Raw genomic sequence first — 25,078 nt, forward strand, 5'->3', positions numbered from 1 at the left:
AACTTACCAACTCAGAATCGAGCTGCTCCCTCCATTGGAAAGTGATTAATGATTAACTTAAATTTCTATATAAAGCACGAGGAGATGGCTGCCATGTTTTGAATGCATGATTACCGGGCACCAGCACAACATAATATATGGGGAGATAACCTTTCTATTGATAAAGTCAACAATGAAATTTGTTTGGGAGACACTGCTGTTTATACTGAAGCAGAACCAACCAGTGTATGTTGGTTACTAAAAAATATAATGTATTTCAAAATCTAGAATATAAAGACCGATAGGTTCTGCAAAAAAAAATCATATGGATACCTGTTTTAGCGGCCTTCCTTCCTGCAACTCCTGCATCTTTCGATTCATCTTGTGATAATCTTTATATATATGTGAATTTCAATATTTAAAGATTTATTTGCACAGTTATATATGAGTAGTTCATCATCAAAAGTTCAACCAACAAATTTATATGAGTTGGACATCTAACACTTCTGATTAGTGAACTAACTTGATCGAACAATTTTCTCACTTTTGTCCAGGTGTTGATGTCTTGATACTCTTGATTTGCAGTAATGGCAGCAGATTTCTTAAAATTAAAATATTTCATAATGAAATTTATGGTGATTAATAGCACCAGGCAATGAAATTAAGCAAAAACTCGAACTTCACATAAAAAAAATGTCTTCCCACTCTAGAACACCATTCCTTTTACTTGGGGGTGTCATGTACATCAAGAAAACATGCAATACCTGAAATCGTTTCAAACAACGACCAACATACTCAATCTTCATTCCTCTTTACTGTGCGGTCATATACTATCTTGACTGATTGAACAATGATGAGAAGAAAAAAAAGGAAATTTTTAATTTTAGGTAAAAAGAGAATTTTTTTTTGAATTTATCTAGTTCAAGGCTAAACAAAACTGCTGGGGATTATTATAACATTTATTATGATGATGGTTAACAAGTAGTAAGTACAGATGTATGATACACCATTACTAATCACTTGAGTTTGGAAATGAAAATTGAAAATTCATAAAAACATTATGGAAATAATGACATTCATGCTCAATCTATATTCCTTTTTATGTGACGATCATACACTGTCTTGATGATCCATAAAATAAGAATAAGAAGAAAGAAGAAAGAACCGATGATGCAAATGACAATGGCGAGTACTGGTGTACGTGTCGGATAAAACCACATACGTTCCTGCAATAAAAGTCAACATCATCCCTATAATAGAAAGAATGTTGAGCACGGTTGATGAAGCGTTGAGTAGTGACACTTGGAGAGGATCTTCGTTCATTGATTCAAGGAAGTAGAAAAACAATGAAGATACTGACATTAGCAAAGCTAATGCATCTGATACCATGAAAACGTTAAAAGCTCTCTTTCTAGAAAGAACCACTAATCCTTCATCAACCTCTCCACTTTGATGGAGACCACCGGGCATAGTAAAACCTACCGTAAAAGTTACTGTAGTAATCAGTGTAGTAACTAATATCTGGGTGTTGGTCCTCGTTTTATATGTTTCTAGATCTCTTTTCATCTGTTCATGCTTTTTATCCATCAATTTCTTTTTGTCTTCCTCAAATTTTCCATCTTTTTTCTTTCGTTTACTTGGAGGGGTTATATTACATTTCCAAATATCCATTTTCTTCTCTGTTCTTTTACCCCAAAGCTTCGAAACTGATTGATTAGTCAGGACATCATCGAGGGCAATTTTAATATGCACCTGCAAATAATGGACAACAAATAATTGCTAGTTATCTTAATAAATCAATATAGGAAACTCTCTCTTGTCTCAGCGCCTCTGATACGACTAGCCAAAGAGCAAAGTTACCATGAATATATTATTCTAGAATTTCCGGTTATTTGCTATCTTTCAGTTAAGAAAAGACAAAAAACTAATTTTCATAAATTAGTGAAAAAGAAAAGTATGGTTTTTAGGTACCTGGTCGGCAACAATATCATCTTCAACATACAGCATGTCCCGGGGAGTCAAATACTGGTTGTTTTTGGCCATTGTATTAAATCCTTTATGTTTTATCAGTTGGGGAATAAAACAACCATGGGAGATGAGTATATGGAGAGGGGTATCTCCCGTGATGTCCTGCTGATTCAAAATCTCAGCCTTATATGTGTCCGGACAATATTTCAAAATACCATGTACCATCTCTTTTCTACTAACAGAAGCAGTCGCCAAATGTAGTATATTTTGACCATCAATATTAACACTTGTGTATGGGAAGTTCGCAGGTGGCCATAATTCCATAAGTCGTACCAGCGTAGAAGTATAACCATGTTTGACTGCTGCATAAAATGGCATCGATTCCATATCTGCATACACAAGTGAGTGACCCTCATCTTTCTGTGCTTTGATTAAGGCATCAAGTATTGAATCAAATTCATGATATACTGCGTAGTGTAGTGGTGTCCACCCATTATCTTCCTTAAAAGTTACAAGGTGTCTAGCATCTTTCAAGAGACATAATACAGAGCCTGAAGAAAAAACATAAGTCAACTTGAATCCATGTAATAAACTTAAATTTGATTCACAACAGATAGGTGTGTCAATTATAATGAATCACTTGAAATCGCAACTATAAGAAAAAAACACTTGAAGTAGTGGCATACATATTCTGCACCACATGCATGTTTTCAAAAATAATTTTTCACAAGTAAAAATTGTATTATAAAATATGATAACTGCTAACTTGTATTGTATTATGTATCATACTCAAATCAGAGTTTATATGATACACATACGTATTATTAATCAGAGTTTATATGATACACATACATATTATTACATACCTTCATCAAGCCTTTGACTAGCAAGAATCAAAGCAAGCACGCCTTTATGCTTAGGGTCATCAATTCCAGCTTCATAAGCTTTAGAGAGTAATTCGATAATGTCATTACTGTACCCGTCATCGATAGCTTTGTGAATTAAACACATGAGACCATATGTTTTAATTTCAGGACCAGGTTGATAGGATGGATCTTCGGGTAGTATTAGTTTAACAGCCTCCACAAAATTTTTCTCCACCGCATGTTGTAAGACAGTGCTTCCAGACTCGTCTTTTCTACTAAATAATTCTTTAAACTCTACAAGTGACCCGTCTTCTGCACTGCTCTGACGTTTAGCTGCATCAACAATCATCCTAATCATGTCGCTCGCTCCTTCTGTCACTACAAGTCAGGTCAAAATGATATGGTAATTTCAACTTCCATAATAGTTATTCAAAATACAAAATAAAATAAATTATTCCTAGTACCAAAACTTCTTTTCTAACTTCCAATACTTAAATTTATTACATAAACTTATCATTTTTAACCTGTATAATTTAAGTCTAAATAAACTTACTCATGGTCTCTGTATAAAACTCATATCTTTATAAAAAAAAGTTAGGCAAATGATACCATATCAATGATATGATATCATCAACACCTCGCATGGATACCTGAAATGATCTATTTACTCTAATGAAGTGAAGATCAAGATACATCTATACTACATACCTTGGCCTGTATTCTGAATAAGAGCATGCAATGCAGTTGTCCTACGACCAAGACCGTCTAAAGACAGAGCTTTACAAGTTGTACAGATCTCCTCAATAATATCTTTGTACCCATTTTCCGCAGCTATATAAATTGGAGTCTTGCCTTCATTGTTTTGAACATGGCTATCATTTCGATCGGCCTTTACCAAGAGCTTAACCATAGCCAAGTTATTATTAAGGACAACTAAGTGTAAGGCCGTATTCTTCATTGGAACATTAACTTTCCTAATAAATTTTAAAAAAGGACTAACTGGATTATGGGTGCGGTCATTAGATGAAGAAGAAGAAGGCAAAATACGTTTGGATGCATCAACGAGGACCTAATTGGGTTCCGTCCCGAATTCCTAAATAAGTCAAGAATCCTAATTGGAGAAGATATCTTATTTATGATAATTGAGGTAATCCGATTCTTGGTAGAATATTAATTGTGGAAGGATTTCTATCCAAGATAGGAAAAGATGGTAATTATCATAAATAGGAATTTTGAAGTTGATTAGGATTAGAATATTTGTGGTGCCTATAAATATAGTTATTTGTAGGAGTTTTATTGTATTGCAAAAGTTAGAGAGTTGTGTGAGAGATACACAAGAGAGAACTTTTGTGATCAAGTTGAGGGGTTTGTATACAAGAGTGTTGAGTGAGGGAGCGACTCCAATCTTGTAATACATTCATATTTAGTGGATTGGTGGTTTTACCCTCCCTTGAGGGGTTTCCACGTTAATTGTTTGTGTTCTTTACTTTCGTGCTTGTTATTGTGTTTGATTAACGTCAATCTATAGTGGATGCGATCCTAACAAACTGGTATCAAGAGCTGAGGTTCGAGGAGTAGATTCGACGTTAAAGAGGAGACAATCACAAAGTAGGTTGTTTGTGTGTTGTTGGTCTTGAGTTGATTTTTTGGCTTGATGGAGGATCTTAAATCGTTGAGGATTGATGCACCCAAATATGATGGGAAGACAGATTTCACAATGTGGCAATTAACCGTCAAGGATGTGTTAATTCAACAAGGACTTGATGATGCCTTGGAGAAGACGAAGCCAAAAGAGATGAGTGATGCAGATTGGGCGAAAATCCAGAAGAGAGCGGCGAGTACAATCAGGCTGGCACTTGCACCCGATGTGAGATATAACGTGTTGAAGGAGTCGACACCGAAGGAGATATGGGACAAGTTAGCAAGCATATACGCTTCGAAGTCGTTGACCAACCAACTTAATTTGAAGATGGAGTTGTACTCATTAAAACTGGATGAAGAAGGTAATCTCCATGATCACATTAGTTGTTTTAATCAGCTGGTATGTCATCTGGCTAATGTTGATGAGCCGATGAAAGACGAGGAACAAGCTCTGTTGTTGTTGTCATCATTACCGAAGTCCTTCAAATATTTTAAGCAGACGTTGTTAGTGGGGAGGACGTCTCTTACGCTTGATGATGTGTTAAAAGCGCTAAGAGATAATGAGAGGATGACAAAGGATGCTGTTTCTCAAAGTGGTGAGACGGTTTTAGCTGTCCAAAGTGCTGAAAGAGGGAAGAGTCGCGCGCGCAATGACCTGCAAGGAAGAAGTAAATCTCGGCCGAGTAAGAAGGATATGAGCACTGTTGAGTGCTATTATTGTGGTGAAACGGGTCATATGCAGATGTTCTGTCCGAGCTTTAAAGAAGACATGAGATCCTTTAAAGAGATGAAGGGAAAGAACAAAGTTGAAGATGCGCACTCTACACATGTGATCGAGGATGGAGAGTTTTTGATGGCGAGTGATGATATCGTTTCTGATTCGGTGATGAATAAATCAGAATGGGTGATGGATTCTGCTGCTTCCATGCACATATGTAGGGATTGAGCGATGTTTGAGACTTTATGCACGGATGAAGATCTTGGTAATATCATTGTGGGGAATGATGAGAAGATGAAGGTTCACGGTGTTGGAACTGTTTGTCTTAAACTCCATGATGGTACAATCAAGAAGGCTCTCAATGTCAGGTTTGTACCAGATGCATCAAAGAACGTGTTATCTTTGAGCGTGTTGGCATCACGGGGGTACAGATTCGTTGGACGAGGGCGAAGTTGCAAGGTGTATAAAGGAAAGAGCTTGATTCTACAAGGGGTGATGAACAAGAAGAACATCTATTGTTTAGATGGTGGAGCAACGAAGATGAAGACCGAGAAAAAGGTGAGATTCTCGGATTCAGTTGAAGTTTTAGGGAATTCGAGCCGAGGGAGGATTTGTTGGGTTCCGTCCCGAATTCCTAAATAAGTCAAGAATCCTAATTGGAGAAGGTATCTTATTTATGATAATTGAGGTAATCCGATTCTTGGTAGAATATTAATTGTGGACGGATTTCTATCCAAGATAGGAAAAGATGGTAATTATCATAAATAGGAATTTTGAAGTTGATTAGGATTAGAATATTTGTGGTGCCTATAAATATAGTTATTTGTAAGAGTTTTATTGTATTGCAAAAGTTAGAGAGTTGTGTGAGAGATACACAAGAGAGAACTTTTGTGATCAAGTTGAGGGGTTTGTATACAAGAGTGTTGAGTGAGGGAGCGACTCCAATATTGTAATACATTCATATTTAGTGGATTGGTGGTTTTACCCTCCCTTGAGGGGTTTCCACGTTAATTGTTTGTGTTCTTTACTTTCGTGCTTGTTATTGTGTTTGATTAACGTCAATCTATAGTGGATGCGATCCTAACAATAGTTTCTCCAGACCCATTCACTTTATCTGCTTTAATTTTCAATGCAGCTTTTGATATAGCATCTCCCGCAATGGCATTAGCAAAACAATTGGAAATTGCATCAGTATCCTCTTTCATACGTGCATACTCTTCATCGGTCCTCACTTTAATTTCCTTATTGAGAAGCACATCTTTTCTCATCCGTTTACTTGGGAGGACCAAATTTGAAAAAATATCTCTTGTCCGATCATTTTGCATACCATCAAATGTAATTTTATATTGCACCTACAAAAGTTAAACAATTACCTTAATTTGGACACATGCAATCTACATACAACATGATGAGGCAAGAATATGGTCCAAACTACAAACCATTTCTTGTATATTTATGAGGGGACTAGGATATTAGTATAGAAAACCAATTCAAATTATTTTCAAAAACTTTATATATAGATCTCTATGTTTTCGCCAATGAGGATAATAATGGAACCAACATTTGGATATTCATATTGCTCAGACAATTTGATTCAAAAGTACATATTTTACAAAAATGGTTAACTAATTATATATATTATGATCATTTTTTCATAATAATAAACACTATTTCTATAAATAATATTGTGGAATCCAATCTAAGATTTTATTCAAATATAAGTCTTAAGTTTGTTAAACTTTTATTATGAATAATAATAATATCTAACATGGACTTAAGAATAAACATACATGATTTTATGTAAATTTCAATACTTAAAAAATGTATATAACATTCTATATTGGATTCTATGCATGCAAGATTTAACTATATTTATCAAATTTCAATTTCAATAATTAGAGTGACTAAAATATAATTAGTAAAGGTGAATGCTCACCTTACCACCTGTTCATGCTGTACATAAGATCAAAAGTTCTAAACATCAACCATACTTGCATTATATAAAATATAGAGTTAATTGCACTTTCTAACCTCGAACTTTGTCCCAAACACGATTTGATACCTAAATTTTAAAACGTGACAATATACACTCTACACTTAGCATTCGCTTGCAAGTTATACCCCTTGATCACTTTTCCATTAAAATATCTTTGTTAACTTTGAGTTTCACACGGGCATTATAGGTAAGATTTGTGCATGGCCACTATACATATATTTATTCCGTTATTGTAGTCCTGCAAGTTTGCTTTGAAAAAGCAAATACAATATATGCACAGTGGCAATGCCCAAATCTTACCCATTATGTCCATCTGAAACTTAACACGTTAATTGGAGATTTTAATGGAAAAGTGACCAAGGGGTACAACTTGCAAGCGAATGTTAAGTGTGTGCATATTGTCACGTTTTAAAGTCTAGGTACTAAATTTCGTCTGGGCAAAGTTAGGGGTTAGAAAGTGTAATTAACTCTAATAAATAATATTTAAAACTCTAATTTATTTATTTTTTTTGTAAATTGTAACCGCGCAAATTTTCAAAACAGAGCATAGCAAAGTAATTTTTTAACGTACCTGGTCATCAATAATTTTATCTTCCAAATAAAGCATGTCGCAAGCAGTCCAGCCTTTCTTGTTTTTGACATACATGTCGAGTCCTTCATATTTTAAGAGTTGGGGAAGAAAGCAACCACGCATGATAAGCAAGTGAAGAAGTGTATTTCCATCATTATCCTCCTTATTCACAAACTCATTTTTACACTCTTCTAGACAATATTTTAAAATACCTTCTATCATCTCTTTTTTACTTTGTAGTGCTGCTAAATGTAGAATATTTCTTTCATTTTTATCAACAGCAACATATGCCGAAGATGTGGAAGGCCATGATTGCATAAGACGTATCATTGTAGAAGTGTATCCTTCTTCCGCCGCTATATGAAAAGGTGTTATTATATTTTTATATACAAATGGATGTTTACATATATTTTGAGCTTCTATTATCACGTTAATTATTGAATCAAATTCGTGATATGCCGCATGGTGAAGGATATTCCATCCCAGATTGTCAACATAGGTCACACATTGTTCGGAATGACTATTCATCATGGTGCAGAAGGATTCTGAAAAAAAAATAAGTGTTAATTGTATATCATATAGTATTTATTCTCTGTATATAATTTGAATATGTGTATTTTCAAATTTTCATAAAATAGTTAAGTTCTTGCACTAAAATCAAGCCTATATATAAAGTTGGTTACTTTTCTTTACAAAGTATAGAGGTATTGGTTAAATTTAATCATATTATTAATATTTGTCGTTAGTAAGAGGTGCCATAAAAAAACTCTTTTAATTAAAATTCTACTTTATGAATTTCATACAATATTTACTAAGTAGTATTGTTATAACTAGTTAGTAATTGTTTTGAGTGATTCAAAGTGAGATTGGATATGAAAAAAATTCTGCAAATAAGTTTAATATATATAGGGTCCTATTCCAATACGAACTCCTTATGGTACAAACATACAAATTACAACCTAGCCCAATCAAATATCAACTCAACCAAATAGCTTTAACTTGTCCACTTTCTAAAACAAAACCAATGATATACACGTAGAATACATACAAAATAATTAACACTCGCACCCAAACCCCCTCTCTCTCGTTAATCGTCTTCTTCGATTTCAAAGTCTACTAATTAAGAATGTTTCCATGTAGTTCTGAGCAATTACTCTGTGGTTTCAAGTTTAATTCTATTGTGCTAATTTTTTTAGGAGAAATCACTAATTTATGAAACACAATTACAATTTTGCAAGCGAAAATCACTAAATTCTAAAGCGCATATCACCAATTTGTACAACAGAAATCTTCGATTCTGCAAATATATCAACATGTATATCAAAGCTTTAACAATGTTATAATTCATGATAGAGTCTAGTCGTTCATGATATTGAGAGCGAGAGAGATCATCGAAAAAAGATTAGGGGAGGGGAATGGAAAGGACGGATGTGGTGATGGCGGAGAGAGGGGTGAGGATGGTGATGAAAGGTAGAGGGAGGGACCAGAGTTGGTGAAGATGATGGCGAAATCAGGGAGGTGAGGCGGGTGGTAGTTTTAGCCTAGTTGTGACCGCGGAGGTGGAGGAGAGAGATATGAGGAGAGAGATAGAGATGGAGGAGGGAGGGAGGAAGGCAAAGAGATAGGAGGGAGGGAAGGTGTATGTGTGTGTAGGTCATGTTCCAGAGAGAACTATTAGGGAGAAGAACCATTGGGACCATTATCTTATCTCTAGTATTAGTTAGGATTCTGCAGCAGAACTTCAAATGAAAAAAAGTATTAGTTAGGGTTCTGTAGTAGAATTTCAATTGAATAAAATGTCTTATTTATGTATTATATTTTAAAATTACTTTTGAACACACACAACGATGCAGAAAAACATGTATTTAGATTTAGATCCTAAAAATTTATGAAAAATATAGGGTTCTGCAGTAGAACCTTAGTGGTTCTATGGTTCTATTTTAAGCATTGGTTATATATATATATATATATATATATATATATATATATATATATATATATATATATATATAGTCTTGCTCAAATGAGAACCCCAATTAATGTGAGATATGAGATCTAATCTCAGCACTCATTTTTATCCCCAAATTAAATCACAAACACACATTAAAATTTTTATTTTATAATTCATCTCTTTAATCGCCCACACCCCTACCACCACCCACCCACCAACCGCCAACCACCACGCACTAGCAGTCTCCCGGCCACCACTGTTACGACACATCAGATCTGCTCCTCCCCCCACCGCCCCCTCTCTCTCTCATTTCCAGGGCCCAGCCACATCGACCTCCTGCACAAATCTAACCACCAGTCGACAAAGTCCAGATCATCGGAGCCGTCGAGATTAAACTCATCCAGAGTTGTCGGAGGTGTAAGGCCGATGCCGCGATCACAGGTGAGGCAAGTGAAGGTAGAATCGCGAGTGCAGTGGGTCCTTGCACAATCTTTTTGAGCTCTTTAATCCTCAGATTCCGTAACTCATCTAGCCACGACGCCGCAACATTTTCGCTGTCGCCGGAAACGCCAAAACGACGCTGGTGATTTTTCAGATTGAGGAGTGAATTGATTGTAATTTGTGATTTTTCAGTTTTGGGGGTTTGTACATGGTGGTGGTGGTGGTCTGTAATTAGTGATTTGCCGATGATGATTTTGTTTTGTAGTTGGTGCTTTTCGGATTTGGGGGTGGTGGTGGTGTTCAAGCGTTGATTTTTGGTTTTGGCGGTAATTTTTAGTTTTCCGGCGGTGATATTTAGTTTGCCGATGGTGATTATTTGGTGGTCGCCGAAGGTCGTGGTAGTGGTCAGCGGTTGTCGAAGGTGATAGGTAGTTGAATTAGAAAATGATGAAATATTAAAATATTAAATGAATGGTGAGAGGTTAATATAATGTATTTAAATTAATGGCTGAGATGATTCCAATATTTGGAGTAAAGTAATATAAAATAAAATGTTTAATAAATTTGAAAATTATTGTACTTAACAAAGTAAGAGATATAATAAATGGTTATATTTTAACATTAATATTCTTTCATCATTTAAATTATTATAATAAAATTATACTCCCTCCGTCCCAGTCATTTGTATACAAATGGCTGGGACACGGAGACCAAAAAATTGGATAAAAAATGAGTAAAATTGGATGAAAAGTGGGTATAGTGGTGGGACCCATTTATATTTAATAATAAATTTGACATAGTGGAAGAAAGTAATGGGTGTAATAGTGTTTATATTATTATAAAATGGAGATAGTGGAAGAAAGTAGTTGGTGTAATGATGTTTTATATTATAAAAGTTTACTACTTTTGGAATGTATACAATTGATGGGACGTCCCAAAAAAGAAACTGTATACAATTCATTGGACGGAGGGAGTAGAATTTTATTATGAATCTTTATATATTGAGCAAATATATGCAATATAACTAGGTTGATTTATATTATAATTATCAATATCTAGCAAATATTTACATAAATAATTTTTGCGTACCTTCTTTCCGACTTCTAACGAGAGAAATGAATTCGGGCATGCTTGTAGGTGAGCAATATTTGTACACAACTTGAACTCCTTTTTCATATATTTTGGTGAGTAAGTTGACCATATCGCCATATTCTTTATCCATAGCTTTGTAAATTAATGGCACTAGACCAATCAAATCGGGATGCTCCACACGCCGAAACATGTTGAGTACGAAATAAGCTGGATGTTCTTCTGATATGAGTTGAACCAAGTTCAGATAATTTCCCTCTACTGCGAGTTCCATAATGATGCATTTATTCTCATCAATTTTATTAAACAACTCAACCAACCATTGGGTGCTTTCGTATCCCCTAAGATCATTTGCACGTTTCACCACATCAAAGACTATTCCAATCACATCTATAACTTCTTCCCTCCCTGCATGGGAAATGAAAGTATATTAAAACTCCCTTTTGAAATTTTAGAGTTCAAATACTCAAAGTATATTACAATAACAGAAAATGACAATAAATTGCACTACTAAAAAAAGTGGAATAGACATCGCACTTTTAACATCAGTTAGAGTTGCCACTGATGTTAAAAATACTTTTAACAACATTTTTACTTAAACTGATGTGTTAAAGTACTTTAGACATCAGTTATTTATGCAACTGATGTGTAAGGTACGTGTTTAAAAAAAGTTTCACCATTCCCTCCCCCATTTCCCCCCTTATCAAAAATTTCCCTCACTTATAAAATTTCAACTTCCCTCCCTTAAACAAATTTCATCTCCCTCCAATATTCATAACACAAATCTTTAAAATACAATAATTAAAATACACAAATCATATATATTATAATTTTAAAATATTACAAATAAATATTAAAAATTACAATTAGTCAACTAAATTAAAATATTAAAAATCCTTAAAATACACAAATCATATATATATATATATATATATATATATATATATATATAACTTAATATATTAAAAATAAATATTAAAAATTATAATTATTCAATTAAAATATAAAACTAAATAAAACTACCCACAAACACATAAACTAACATATAATCACCCAACACCTTACAACCCTAACACATTACAAATATATAGCATAACTACATAAATAATAATACCTTAAAAGATAAAACATACATATCATTCACAAACTCTATCAAACTCATTTTAAAACAAAAATGTCTTAGGCAGAGAGGAGAGCTCAGGAACCCTAAAAATCAAGCCCGACATTAATCCACCGGCGTTCTTCAGCCTGCTATGTTCATCGTTCCTTTTGCTGGCTTCCAGCCTCTAGGTAACCCCCTCTCTCTCGCCCCATCCCCTTTTGCTCTCTTGTTATGGATTTGTATTAACTTTTTGGATGTATTATAGATATCTATGGAAGAACGAGCATCATTTGATGTGTACAGGCGAGATCTGCACTGCTGCCGAGAGATTGTTATGAGAAAGCGGTAATTATCTCTTTCCCTTAATCTCACATCATATTGTGTTTATTTTTTATCTATAAGGAACATATTTTTGCCGTAATTTGTTTTTATGATTATATATTAGCTTGCACCTTCAATTTTTTGAAATGTTGGTATGCCTGTTATGGGTATGTGCCCGAATTTCTAATTGGGGGCTTGGATGTGCTTTTATTAGTTAATTTAATTGGTTTTGTTTTGGACTTTGTGGTTTTAGCTTATAAATGGTTGTGTGAATTTAGAACATGTATATTGGCGGTGAGTTTAAGGTCATAATCAAGTCTGGAATCAAAAAGATCAAGTATAGAGATGTTAGGTGGGAATAAATTGTGATGCAATGCATACCTTCTGTTTATTTTTTGGTTGGTGTAGGTGTATCTAACAATCCTCCCTTTCTAAGGCTGAAACAGAGAAAACCACCAGCCTATCTTAATGCCTGTAGAATAATAAATATGAATTTATTATGTCAATTGTTTGTGCAACTTTGCAAATCGGTGCTGCTTCTCGGTATCTTTATTTGTAGGAAACAAGATTTCCACAGCTTTGAACTTTAAGTGCAGAGCAGATAACTGCTATGAGATTTTCTGAGTGTAAATTTTGGTGACTTAAATGTATAGACTGTTTGATTCCACGGCATTATTCTTTCAGATTTGAAGGGAGAAGGTGTGTTTTTTTTTCTTTGTTACAAGACAAATGTATGACTACATGTGAGAATATGATCAAATTACAAGATTATGCAGTATTTTGCTGTTTAAATTTGTAATTAATAAACTGTATGTACTAATTACACAAGATTATACGGTATGTTACTGATGACATATAATTAATAACAAATTACAAGATGATTTACAGACATTCATGGTTTAGTACTTTATTTCTGCAGTCTTTTTACAAGTCCTTTTATTATGTATACTATTGTATCATATTAAAGAGTTATAAGCTATAACCTAATATAACATGGAGAGAGATAATGTAGTTTGTTCAGTGAATTGCTATGTATATATTTATTGTAACATCACTTTAAGAATGTTAATCTTGTTGCTGCAGTATGACTACAACCCTCGAGAAGTACCAGCGTTGCAATTTAAATCCAATAGCTAACAGCATCGGAACTGAAACACAGGTTTGCATTTTATCTTAAAAAAATTTGAGACTGTACTAATTGAATTTCAGCGAGCTCAATAAACTTTACTACGATTTCTCGTTTTCTGTTTTCAATTAGAATTGGTGCCAAGAGGTCTCACTTCTAAATGCAAAGTATGAATCCCTGCAACACACTCAAAGGTCAGGCTATACGTACGATTATATAAAGCCTTTAAGCTAATTATCAATTAGTCATGATTGTATAGTTTTCAGAGTGATTATATATGTAATATCGATATATGTGGTAGAACTTCACACAAGTTTATAATCTGATTTTCAAAAAAATGGACTATAATATAATTTGTAAATTTAATGGTGTCGTAATTCGTAAAAATTGCTGAAATGCACTAAAATGATAAAGGCATTTGCTTGGAGAGGATCTTGGACCATTGAGCTTGAAAGAACTGCAAAGTCTTGAGAAGCAGCTGGAAGGGGCTCTTGGACAAACAAGGCATAGAAAGGTAATTAATTCAAAGAAAGTAGTTACACTTAACAGACTAGCTAGTTATACAAGAATGAAACAAAGACTAAATTTTTCTAGGTTATGGTTGGCGACGGTGGTGTTAATGATATTGAGAGAAACAAGCTGCCTTAATTAGTTTATGTATCCCATGAGAAGAGACCAGGATACGATCTTCACCAAATGGCCCTAGATTACATGATACAATCTGCTCATAATGACCAGGATAATAAGGTATCTTGTTTTGACTTTTATATTTACAACTACTTACCTGTCCAATGCTCCAATATTTTGCATTTCTTTGACTGAATTATATAGCTATGAATCCCTGGTCATGCATAGAGCATTTAAATAGTAATCTCTGAATTGTGGACTTGACTAGTGTATATTTGTATTTATCTTTGTATTACTTTAATCAATGTTAAATTGACATATAAGCGGCAAATAGTTAATTATTTAAGCGAACAGTGAAATAAATATATACCAAAAGTTCAGATATTTAAAACACTTCATCTTAAAATTGCTACTGAGTTTAAATAAATGAACATCAAATTCTACTAATGTATTAAACATTACTTTGGCTTTAGGTCGCAATGAATAACTCATGCACTGGTAAACACAAATAGCCAGAGACAAGATCAGAAACTATAATCATTTAATAATAATTCGTCAGTGAAACCTTAAGTTGACTTACCTAGTTATATTAAGAGCAAACTTGAGAGCTTTTGATAGAGAAAGCCTCCCTTTTCTTTTACGGTACCACCATCTTTGCTTTACTCTTTTAACTGCCCGTACTCAATGAAAAGTATTTGATTAAGTATTTTTTACAGGCTATACCTCATCACCAAGAAAAGTGTTGAATAGCTTGTTGATCCTTCGCTTGCCGTTGTGTACGATGCAGAGCAGATGAATCCCATGCTTGTAGTTGCTTCTATGTAGGGACTTGACGTCTTCGCTTGGAGACCCTTGATTATATCCAAGTAGTTTTGATACTCTCAATTACTCCCTCTGTCCCATTTTAACTGATGTTTGACTTTTTGACACGTATATTGAGGTGTAAAAAAATAGTATCTACGCTTAATAAAAAGATTTAATTCTTATATCAAATAAAAGTTTAGATTCTAAACTTTTATTTGATATAAATTTTATAAACAATAATTATGTTTAGATGTGATTTTTTTAACACCTTAAAATACGTGTAAAAAAGTCAAAAGCAGTTAAAATGGGACGGAGGGAGTATAGTATTTGGATTGTTGTTGAATTGTCGAATATATGGATGTAGTATGTACTTGATATATTTAGATTTGATGGATGTGTAGTTATCGCTTGATATTGGATTTGATGGATGTGTAGTAGGTGAGATTGGAATTTGATGGATGTACAGAGTACAATTGGTTTATATATGAATTAATAAGATTTAGTTGTTGATTTGGTTGTTTTCTTGGCTTGGTATTTGTGGCGTATAAAAATGATGTTAATTCAATGTTATTACATCAGTTTATGAGTAGAGAAATGATGTTAATCAAATGTTATAACATCAGTTTCTTTAAAGTTGAAATGATGTTAAAGGCTATAGACATCAGCTATTAGCTGATGTAAGCAAAAAATTCAAGCGATGTCTTTGTCGGCGATGTTAAAGGCACTAAGCTTTAACATCAGTTATTAACTGATGTAAATGAGTACAATAGAAATCATCCAAGCTTAGGGAACCGATGTCAAAGAGTATAATATACATCATTTGGGTGTACAAAACCGATGTTAAATCCGACAATAGACATCAGTTATTAACTGATGTTAAAAATAGGTACCTTTAACATCGCCCACAGTAACATCAGTTACAATTCTCTGGGACATCAGTTTTTAACTGATGTGTATTAGCAAATTTGTAGTAGTGTTGCTTGATTACTATATATGGCTTAATGACCCTTAAGTGTGAAATGCCAATCATTTTTTGAATGTGTATCACTTGGATCCGCCTCGAGTAATAGCTTAACAATGGCCACATTATCCTTCATAACTGCATTATGTAACGCAGTTCTTAAATGTTTATCAGCTTGCCTAAGGAAAGCTTGAGAAGAAGTAACTTGACTATCATCATCTGAAGGAGGCAAACGTGAAGCTGCATCAATGAGGATCTCAGCCACTTCAGTGTGTCCTTTATATGCTGCCCAGTGCAGTGCAGTCTCATTAATTGAATTAAGCTTGGTCAAAAGATTTTTGTTTGCAAACTCACTCAAAATGAATCTCACATGTTCTGTATTTCCTTCACTTGATTCAACTTGAAGGATAGGTTGCACATTGTCCACCTTATCTGCTTGCATCTCTAGTGCAGCTCTTGCACCAGCATTTCCGGCAATGGCAGCCACATACAGAGCATCTTTATTCATAATTTCATACAGGGTTCCACCAGAGCTGTCAGCTATATATATATATGAATATAGAAATGTGTCAAATCGTAGATTTAACACATTTAGCAAAGTGGAATCTTGGTATAAGTTGAGGTGGATGATGTTATGTTCTATAACAGTTAACTTCATGCTGTGAGGAATTACATAACAATATTGAATAGTAAAGAAAATATTATAACAGAAAAAAAGATAAGGGGTTTTGCAGAAGAAACGAAGAGCTAAAAAAAAAGTGTCTCAAGGCATACCGTGGTCGACATTCTTAATAAGCACAGCACTACTACCATAACGTCCGTACAAATATGGAGCTGAGCAAGTTGTAGAGATTATTTCAGCTATATCGTTGAACCCTGCTTTCACAGCTATGTACATTGGTGTTTCACCTGCTTTGTTGTGTGTATGTGTATCACTTGGATCGGCCTCTACTAATAACTTAACAACATCCACGTTTTTCCTAGTAACTGCTATATGTAATGCAGTATCCATCCAATAATTACCTAACCTAAGAAAATCTTGAAAGGAATTTATTGGCCATTGTCGAGCTGCATCAATTAGGATCCCAGCCACTTCAGTTCGTCCATGGTCAATTGCAGTCGAAAGTGCAGTATATTTACTCTCACAAAGCTTGCTCAAAAGATTTTTGTCTGCAAACTCCCTCAAAATAAATCGCACATGTTCTGCATTTCCATTTCTGGATTCAGTGTGGAGGATAGTTTCTCCCTTTAAGTTCAGTCGATCTGCTTTCGTCGCCAGTTGAGCTATGGCATCAGCATCTCCGGCAATAGCAGCAGCATACAAAGTATCTGTACCCATTATTATCTATTAAATTTAAAAGCATTCGTAGCTATATGTATGTGTGTATATATATACCTGGGATCAAATCACAATTACTCGTAGCAATTTTTTTCTGGAACAAGGGCCTGCTTACTGCAGCAATTTTTATTCTGGAATTCACATGCTACATGTGGCCAGGTACTTAAGAGGAGGAAGTCCGAATAAACAATACCACAGAGGTCCAAAAAGGCCACCATCATCTCTAACAACCTTATTAGTTGACAAAATCTACTGACAGATTTGCTAATTTTTTACAAGAAAATGATGTATCACAGTGTTAATTTTGAACTCGAGCTGTAATATGTTGAATTTTCGTGATAAATATGTTCAAAATTTGATTGTTATAATAGCCTAGTAGACTTCAACAACACTTTTTCCTTCCATTTCCTGCCCAAAATCTATATTTGGCGTATTTTTATCTATAAAATGAAGAATCAAACTGTAAGCCGTTTCAGGACTATCGTATCAGTATAAGATACTTTGTGCATTTTCATTTTAAAATGATATACAAAAAAGCTTCAACCATGTACCTAATCAAGGTGCTAGTTATTGATATTGATACTAATAATTGACTAAGCACCAGCCAGGAGTTGCGAGTAGGACATCAGAATAAAGAAGAGCCTGTTGTATGATCACTAGTAGTACTCCCAAAATAATTATAAGAAAATGCCAGTTTCACATATCTGACAACCTACAAGCTGTCTTTATTAAGTTAAACTAACTGTTAAGTTGACGAATACTTGTTCAAATATTAGTATATGTCAATGCCATTTGTGAACCCAAGCTGTCATCCCGGAAATTCTGGTAATTAGTACAAGCTTGATACTATATAATCGTTTATCTCCCCTTGATTGGAGTTATCTACAGTTATCATGTTTAGTAGCTGCATCCACCTAACTCTAATGAACTTTCGAATTCGACAAATGAATGTTTGGTAAGACTTGGTCCATGGTTTCACACAGAAATAGATTTCAACTAGTTTACTGTTCTATAGTCTCAATGATTATGCATATTATGATTATATGGTCGCTCTCTCTTTTCTTTTTGTCCTTTTAACTTTTTATCAGGTCTTCTATCAAAAGTTGCAGATGCTGTTTTATTTATTTGAAACACAAGACAATTAGGATTAAGTTGATACTGATCGACCAGATCTTTCTAACCAAGAAAAGGTTTAAGATTATACAGATAGGATGTTACAAAGTAGTATGTGGAGCCTGTATATAATCTTAACACCTGGTTAATCCAACAAACTCTGTACAGGAGCTACTTGTTCATCACTACTCAACATTATTCATAGAGGGATGCTGTAGATTAAGATCATCACCAACACTTTAGTCTAAACAAATATGGGTAAATTAACCAGACCCATTCTATAGGTGCATTGTTTAATCTAGAATCCACATGCTACATGTGGCCAAGTATGTACGACTAATTACGAGGAGTTCTTGACTAAAGAACGCCAGTTGTCTCAGTAACAACTGTATAGTGACTTACCAGCGATAAGCATGATTTAAGCCTTGAGGATGTCAACTGTACAGTGGTTCATTAAGAATACCATTTGATAATACCATGCATTATTATCATTTAATTTACAGACTTGACAAAATATGGTAAACAATTAGATATAAAGCAGGGGAGCAATAAAGGTAAAGATAAACACCACACACCACACGCCACACCCATGTGTAAAAGGATAAACACCACACGCCACACCCATGTGTAAAAGGACAAATCAACTGTACTTGGCATGAGTGATAAATGACTCAACTGTAGCATGCAGGTACAACAACTCAATGACAGAAAGTATGGTGGCAAGGTATGGTCAAATTTGCACTACACCACGGCACATGCCATTTGTTCTGTAATGTCCACATGACTACACTATAAATATAAGTCTTTACGCACATTAGAAAAGGGGGGGGCTCACTAATATGAAGCATTCTCACAACATACAAAAATAAACACTCTCTCTACTATCACAAATATTCACTCTTCAAAGCATACAAAATCACATATCTTTCTCATTCTCTACTTATGCTCTTATGTTCCGATCACTGATTATCACGCCGGAGGCGCCTCACGGGACACCCCCCCCCCCCCCCCGTGCGGCGTTGTTTTGCAGATCCCGGGCAATCTCAAACCACCCGAAGCAAGGACAACGGACACATCGACGAGAAAAAGACTTATCATTTGGCGCGCCAGGAAGGGGCGTTTTTCATTAAGAAAAACCTTCATCACCTCTGCAGGGTCACAAAAAATTACAATCTACTCTAAGTGGAAGCGGTACATCGAGTTATCTCATTTTTACTAGATGGACACTATGCTACTTTTAAAGTGGAGCACCATGCCATTTTTCAAATAGAGCATCACACCACTTTTGTAGTGGGACAACATACAACTCTTCAAGTGGACCACCAAGCCAAACCAAGCAAATAAACAACATGCTAATATCTCTCAAAAGCGGACAAAAAAGCAACATATATATGTCTCTGAAGTCAAGCAACATGCAACACACAACTAGGTCCCGCAACCAAGCAACAAGGAAACACACAACTGTGTCCCGTGACCAAGCAACAAAGCAACACACATCTCATAAAAGCAAACACAAAAGCATCATGCACATATCACAAAACAAACAAAAAGCATCATGCATCTCACAAAAGCAAGCAACAAAAAGCATCATGCATCTCACAAAAGCAAGCAACAAAAGCATCATGCATCTCACAAAAGCAAGCAACAAAAAGCATCATGCATCTCACAAAAGCAAGCAACAAAAGCATCATGCATCTCACAAAAGCAAGCAACAAAAGCATATGCATCTCACAAAAGCAAGCAACAAAAGCATCATGCACATATCACAAAAGCAAGCAAAAAAGTAGCATACAACTATTTTTACAAATTTTGGTCCGCCTTTATTACAGCAATTAGAAGCATCCACGTCCAATGAAGCAAGAATATCAACCTTATGGGTCCTCTCAACAAATTACTCTTATTTAATAAGAAGCATGATGGCGGAACAAGCTCATCTCTCTCACGGACACAACTAAACCACGACATACAAATATTATATATTTGGTAGACACAGGTTCTTTCTTTTTCCATATATTATTATATTCACAATTGTCCGGCTCTGCTCATATATCTATCATGATTACATCTACTTTGTATGCTTCAAATATCACAGTACATGTATCCACATTATTATTCATTAACATCTATAAGCGCTTAACACTTTATCACTTATATGTCTTGATATACCCTGTCAGTGTTATTGTTAAAATTGTTGCCAACTAACATCACATCTGCTATATATTATTGTGTCCGCTACCTCCGCTTGCCCGCTACCTTCCAATTCTCCCTGCGTCTACCCAAGGTTAAACACCACCTGATGCATTCTTGTTGTCAACCTATCTCATATATATTTAACGCGGACACATAAACTCTTGTTCAGTGTTACAATACTATATATTTTTTACTGCAACCCTCCAGCTCTATTTATTTCACTTTATTTTCTCTCAACAATTATTTTTTATCTCATAAAAATATTAGTTGAAGCAAAATATTCATATCACTCAATTTATTTGTCAAAAAAAAAAAATTACAGCTTCATTCCTTAAAGCACAAGACGCAACATATTTATTTTTTATTCTAACATGCACTATTGTTAATGCTCCGTTATACAAAAATTTTAAATGCATAATTGCATATTTATCACAATTGTGTTTGTTTGCCAAACATTTTCACATTTAAATATTTCAAAAAATTGCACATTACATTTATTAATTCACACTTTTATTTACAAATTTCTATCGAAGGCAAAAAAAGCAAAAACAAATTCAGTTTCGCATTTTCTGAAATTTTGCAAATTACCCTTTTTTGTAAGGGGCTGCTGTGTGTGACACATGTTTCTTAGTGTTAATGTACAAAAAATATTATGCTCATGTGGAGAAAATATTACTGCACATTTAATGCATTAAATCAAGCCCTGCAATTTTTACAAATTTATTTACTCTGTCCAATAATTATTTTATTGCAGGAATAATCATATTTTTCTAGCATATTCATCACCATTTTCATAATGTGGAGCACAATATCAGATTTAATATTTGATCAGATATTTTATTTTTAGTCATTGTCCGCTATCACTTGAAAGACACAAATTATATTATTCAGTCATTGTCCGCTATCACTTGAAAGACACAAATTATATTATTCAGTAAACTTCACCTAGAGTTGCAATTCTCTCTTTTTTCTTTTTACCCCATTAACACTCCGAGGCGGGCTCATCTTTTAACCTAATCTGTGGCTCCATGCATGTTATATCACCTGCACCGCTACCAAGCTCATCACGGGTTGCCGCTTGCAGGCTGCTCTCTCCCGCTACCCTTACCATCATTTTCAGGTCACCTCTTGGCCAAGCCCGTCACAGAGCTTTACTAGGCCCGCCACCTTTATTCATCAATACTAAGTTATATACAAAGTAACTCACTTCAACAGTCCGCTATCTCTGTAACCTACCACAACCAGTAATAGTATATCGCTACCTTCACCTATATTCTCTCTTATACCGCCATCAAAGCCTCCCGCCACCTCGTGTCAATTCTGCATCCCGCTACCACACACCAACACATGCCACCAACCATCCTGTCCGCTATAGTTATCATACAACACCTGTAGTCTACTCTACCTTTGATATCACCCATCAACTCGTCTTGGACAAACCCAGTACCTCGGTTGCCACGTCTGGCCGTCCCGCCATCTTTACTCATGCCCTGTAATGTTTTCACATATCCGAAAACAAAATAGAACCTCAGTCTACCAGCCCGCTACCAGCTTTCTGCTCTCAATATAATTTTATAACACCGGACATTCTCTTTTCCCGCTGATAGAGCATATATTTATATATGCTTTTATATGATTTTATTCCCATAATTGTAGTATTTTGTAAATAATCGGGTTATTACTAATTGATTTTAAGTGTTTAATGGCAGGAAAATAAATATTCCTAAGTTGGATGAAACTAGCTTATTTGGGCTTGTATTTGATGGAAATTCGGACTTTATGGGCTACTTGCGCAGCAAATCTTGTTTGGGCCATAACTTGAGTTCCGGGCGTCAGAATTAGACGATTCAACAGCCCACGCGAAGATATCGAAATTTTCTACGAGTTTAAAATGGGCCATCAATCAAAATCCAGCTGTAGCAGTCCAGAATCAGGCGTGAAAGTCAGCCCACGAATTTTGTCTCAGAATCCAACTTGTTTTAGGAAATCGGATTTGTTTTTCCTTGAAAACCATTAAAAACATTATTATTATTATTATTAGGGTTGGTATCTAGAGAGAGGTATCGAATAGTGTGTATTGAGAGATAGAGAAAAAAGAAAGCTTTGGGAGATAACTTGAGCAAAGATTGAAGGGATTCAGTCCAAGTTCGAGAGATTTCGTCAAGTTGTATTTTCTTCACTCTTGTACTCTTTTGACATGATTTCAGTAATATATATATTCGTGTTTTCTTTAATTGTTATGGGTAACTAATCCTCTAATCCGAGGATTGGGGAGTATTTGTTGGCTTAATATGTTTGTTTGATCTAAGATTGTGGTTTCTCTATGTATGCTAATCTGTCATTGAGCGCTTAACACAGTTATAGGAGTCGCGAACCTGTAATTGTATCTGTAGGATTTATAATGAATCGGGAGAGGATTTATATTTCTTGTACATGATATGACAGACATAACTTAATTAATTAATCGGGAGATTATTAGGCGAGTTGTGAAACAGAAAATCCTTGGTTCGTGATAGCTTGTAATTTGGTTTTGATTGATCATGGGAGTGACTTCAAGGTTAAATTATAGGTATTATTTTGTATCTTGGGAGAGAACATTATAATCAATAGAAGGATTGTTTTTAGCAGAGTAGAGACTTGAATATCACAATTGATTGACATTCATTGTAGCCAGCAAAGAAACCTGATTCTTGGATTGCTTTTTATCATCGTTAATTCACACTTTTAATTGCTTTATTAGTTTAATTTAGTTGATAGTAAAAACCAAAAATTTATTCTCCAAACTTCTAAATAGAAAGAAATAATATACTTGATTTGATATTGTATTCAGTCCTTCCTTGAGAACGAATTTACATAAAATCACTGCAACAAATTGGCGCCGCTGCCGGGGAAGGCAGCAATATTAAGTTTAGGTTAATTATTTCTTATTGTTTAGATTTTATTAAATTTGTTTCCAAGATCTATCTCATTGGTGTTTCGTTTCAGGTACACCTGATATATGCGTAGATCGAAAAGTGTTGGAAATTTCGAACCAGATCCAGAAATCGAGCGCACTTTTCGAGTTAGAAGGCAAGAAGCAAGGAAAAAGAAAGAGGAGGCCAAGATGACTGATAACAATAATGCAAACGAAAATCTCCATGTTATTGTTCCTAATGAGTCATCCATTCAGGATCATGAGACTCCTAATCCTGCTAATTGCATGTACAAGACTCCTGCGATTGGTGCAACTCAATATAACATCAATCCCAGTCTTATTCAGATGGTGAGCAATTCAGCTTTTGAAGGAGACATTGAGAGAGAGGATCCACACCGACATCTCGAGCGCTTCGTGCAAATGTGTGGTTCTTTCAGAATCAATGGGGTTACTGCAGATCAAATTCGTCTTCATATGTTCCCTTATTCTATAAAGGGAAAAGCTTTGGAATGGTTTCAACAGCTTTCAGATACTACTCTAGCTACTTGGGATAATCTTTCTACTGAGTTCTTATCCAAATATTATCCTTCTGACAAGACTCAGCAAATGAGAGCAATTATTCTTACTTTCAAAGCACAACCAGGTGAAGGTTTGTATCAGGCATGGGAGAGATATAAGGCATTGTTGAGAAAGTGTCCACATCATGGTTACGAGGAGTGGATGGTTCTGAGTACTTTCTATGGAGCTCTAAATTCTGATATTCGGCTGAGTTTGGATGTTGCAGCTGGAGGAAATTTTAAAAAAGCACCTGTTACTCAAGCTAAGGCACTTCTCGAGGAATTGGCCTCAAATAACTATGCTTGGGCACCTAGTGGTACAAGCTTAGTGAAATCAGCACAAGACACTGAGATGATGAACTTGCTCACTCTGAAATTGGATGCTCTTACTCAAGAAGTTCGTGGACAAAGGGCAAATGTCAATGCTATTTCTACTCCAATGGAAGGGTATAATGATCCTGGTACTGATCAGTACTTACATGCACAACAATTTCCAGAGGAAGCAGCTTTCATCCAAGGAAGACAATCATGGCCTGTTCAGAATAATTCTTATTACAATCCAAATCAGAGGCCCAACAACAATCTTTCTTACAACAACAATCATGCTGTTAATCCATCATATGCAGCACAGAAGCAGCAACCTCCCGGTTTCCAACCACGTCAGCAGTATCCAAATCAACAACAGTTTCAACCTCCACCAAAGGACAAGAAAGAACCTGCTGATTGGGAAATTGCACTCAGTAAGATGATACAAGGGACGACTGGAGCTTTTGCCAATATGGAGACCAAATTTGAAAAAGTGGA

General features: G+C 35.0%; 4 protein-coding genes and 1 pseudogene across 6 annotated transcripts; 1 reads left to right on the top strand and 4 right to left on the bottom strand.

Moving 5' to 3' along the window:
- Positions 1 to 927: 927 nt before the first annotated feature.
- On the bottom strand, positions 928 to 3,901 carry LOC108207170 (uncharacterized). The gene is made up of 4 exons (XM_017377629.2): positions 3,522 to 3,901; positions 2,814 to 3,191; positions 1,951 to 2,498; positions 928 to 1,731 (listed from the first exon to the last, which is right to left on the bottom strand). Exons 1-4 carry the CDS (start codon positions 3,769 to 3,771, stop codon positions 1,090 to 1,092), a joined length of 1,818 nt encoding a protein of 605 aa, XP_017233118.2. The 5' UTR covers positions 3,772 to 3,901; the 3' UTR covers positions 928 to 1,089.
- A 2,195-nt stretch (positions 3,902 to 6,096) lies between these two features.
- On the bottom strand, positions 6,097 to 11,649 carry LOC135150367 (uncharacterized). Its single transcript, XM_064086637.1, has 3 exons — positions 11,221 to 11,649; positions 7,740 to 8,284; positions 6,097 to 6,524 (listed from the first exon to the last, which is right to left on the bottom strand). The coding sequence occupies exons 1-3, from the start codon at positions 11,492 to 11,494 to the stop codon at positions 6,231 to 6,233; spliced, it is 1,113 nt and encodes a 370-aa protein (XP_063942707.1). The 5' UTR covers positions 11,495 to 11,649; the 3' UTR covers positions 6,097 to 6,230.
- A 732-nt stretch (positions 11,650 to 12,381) lies between these two features.
- LOC135150106 (agamous-like MADS-box protein MADS3) lies at positions 12,382 to 15,525 on the top strand. The gene is made up of 7 exons (XM_064086262.1): positions 12,382 to 12,510; positions 12,588 to 12,667; positions 13,727 to 13,802; positions 13,902 to 13,963; positions 14,184 to 14,283; positions 14,364 to 14,516; positions 15,113 to 15,525. The coding sequence occupies exons 2-6, from the start codon at positions 12,594 to 12,596 to the stop codon at positions 14,415 to 14,417; spliced, it is 366 nt and encodes a 121-aa protein (XP_063942332.1). The 5' UTR covers positions 12,382 to 12,510; positions 12,588 to 12,593; the 3' UTR covers positions 14,418 to 14,516; positions 15,113 to 15,525.
- A 467-nt stretch (positions 15,526 to 15,992) lies between these two features.
- Positions 15,993 to 18,501, bottom strand: LOC108207171 (ankyrin repeat-containing protein NPR4-like). 3 transcript variants are annotated; one of them, XM_064086642.1, is made up of 3 exons: positions 16,936 to 18,501; positions 16,532 to 16,701; positions 16,312 to 16,446 (listed from the first exon to the last, which is right to left on the bottom strand). In XM_064086642.1, exons 1-3 carry the CDS (start codon positions 17,498 to 17,500, stop codon positions 16,321 to 16,323), a joined length of 861 nt encoding a protein of 286 aa, XP_063942712.1. In that variant the 5' UTR covers positions 17,501 to 18,501; the 3' UTR covers positions 16,312 to 16,320. The 3 variants fall into 3 exon arrangements, with proteins under 3 accessions (XP_063942713.1, XP_063942711.1, XP_063942712.1); XM_064086643.1 differs by having other exon boundaries at positions 15,993 to 16,701; positions 17,185 to 18,493; XM_064086641.1 differs by having other exon boundaries at positions 15,997 to 16,701; positions 16,936 to 18,491.
- Positions 18,502 to 24,312: 5,811 nt separating this feature from the next.
- LOC135150983 (small nucleolar RNA R71) lies at positions 24,313 to 24,427 on the bottom strand (annotated as a pseudogene).
- Positions 24,428 to 25,078: the final 651 nt, after the last annotated feature.

This window comes from Daucus carota, chromosome 2 (assembly GCF_001625215.2).
Source record: "Daucus carota subsp. sativus chromosome 2, DH1 v3.0, whole genome shotgun sequence".
Taxonomy (NCBI): domain Eukaryota; kingdom Viridiplantae; phylum Streptophyta; class Magnoliopsida; order Apiales; family Apiaceae; genus Daucus; species Daucus carota.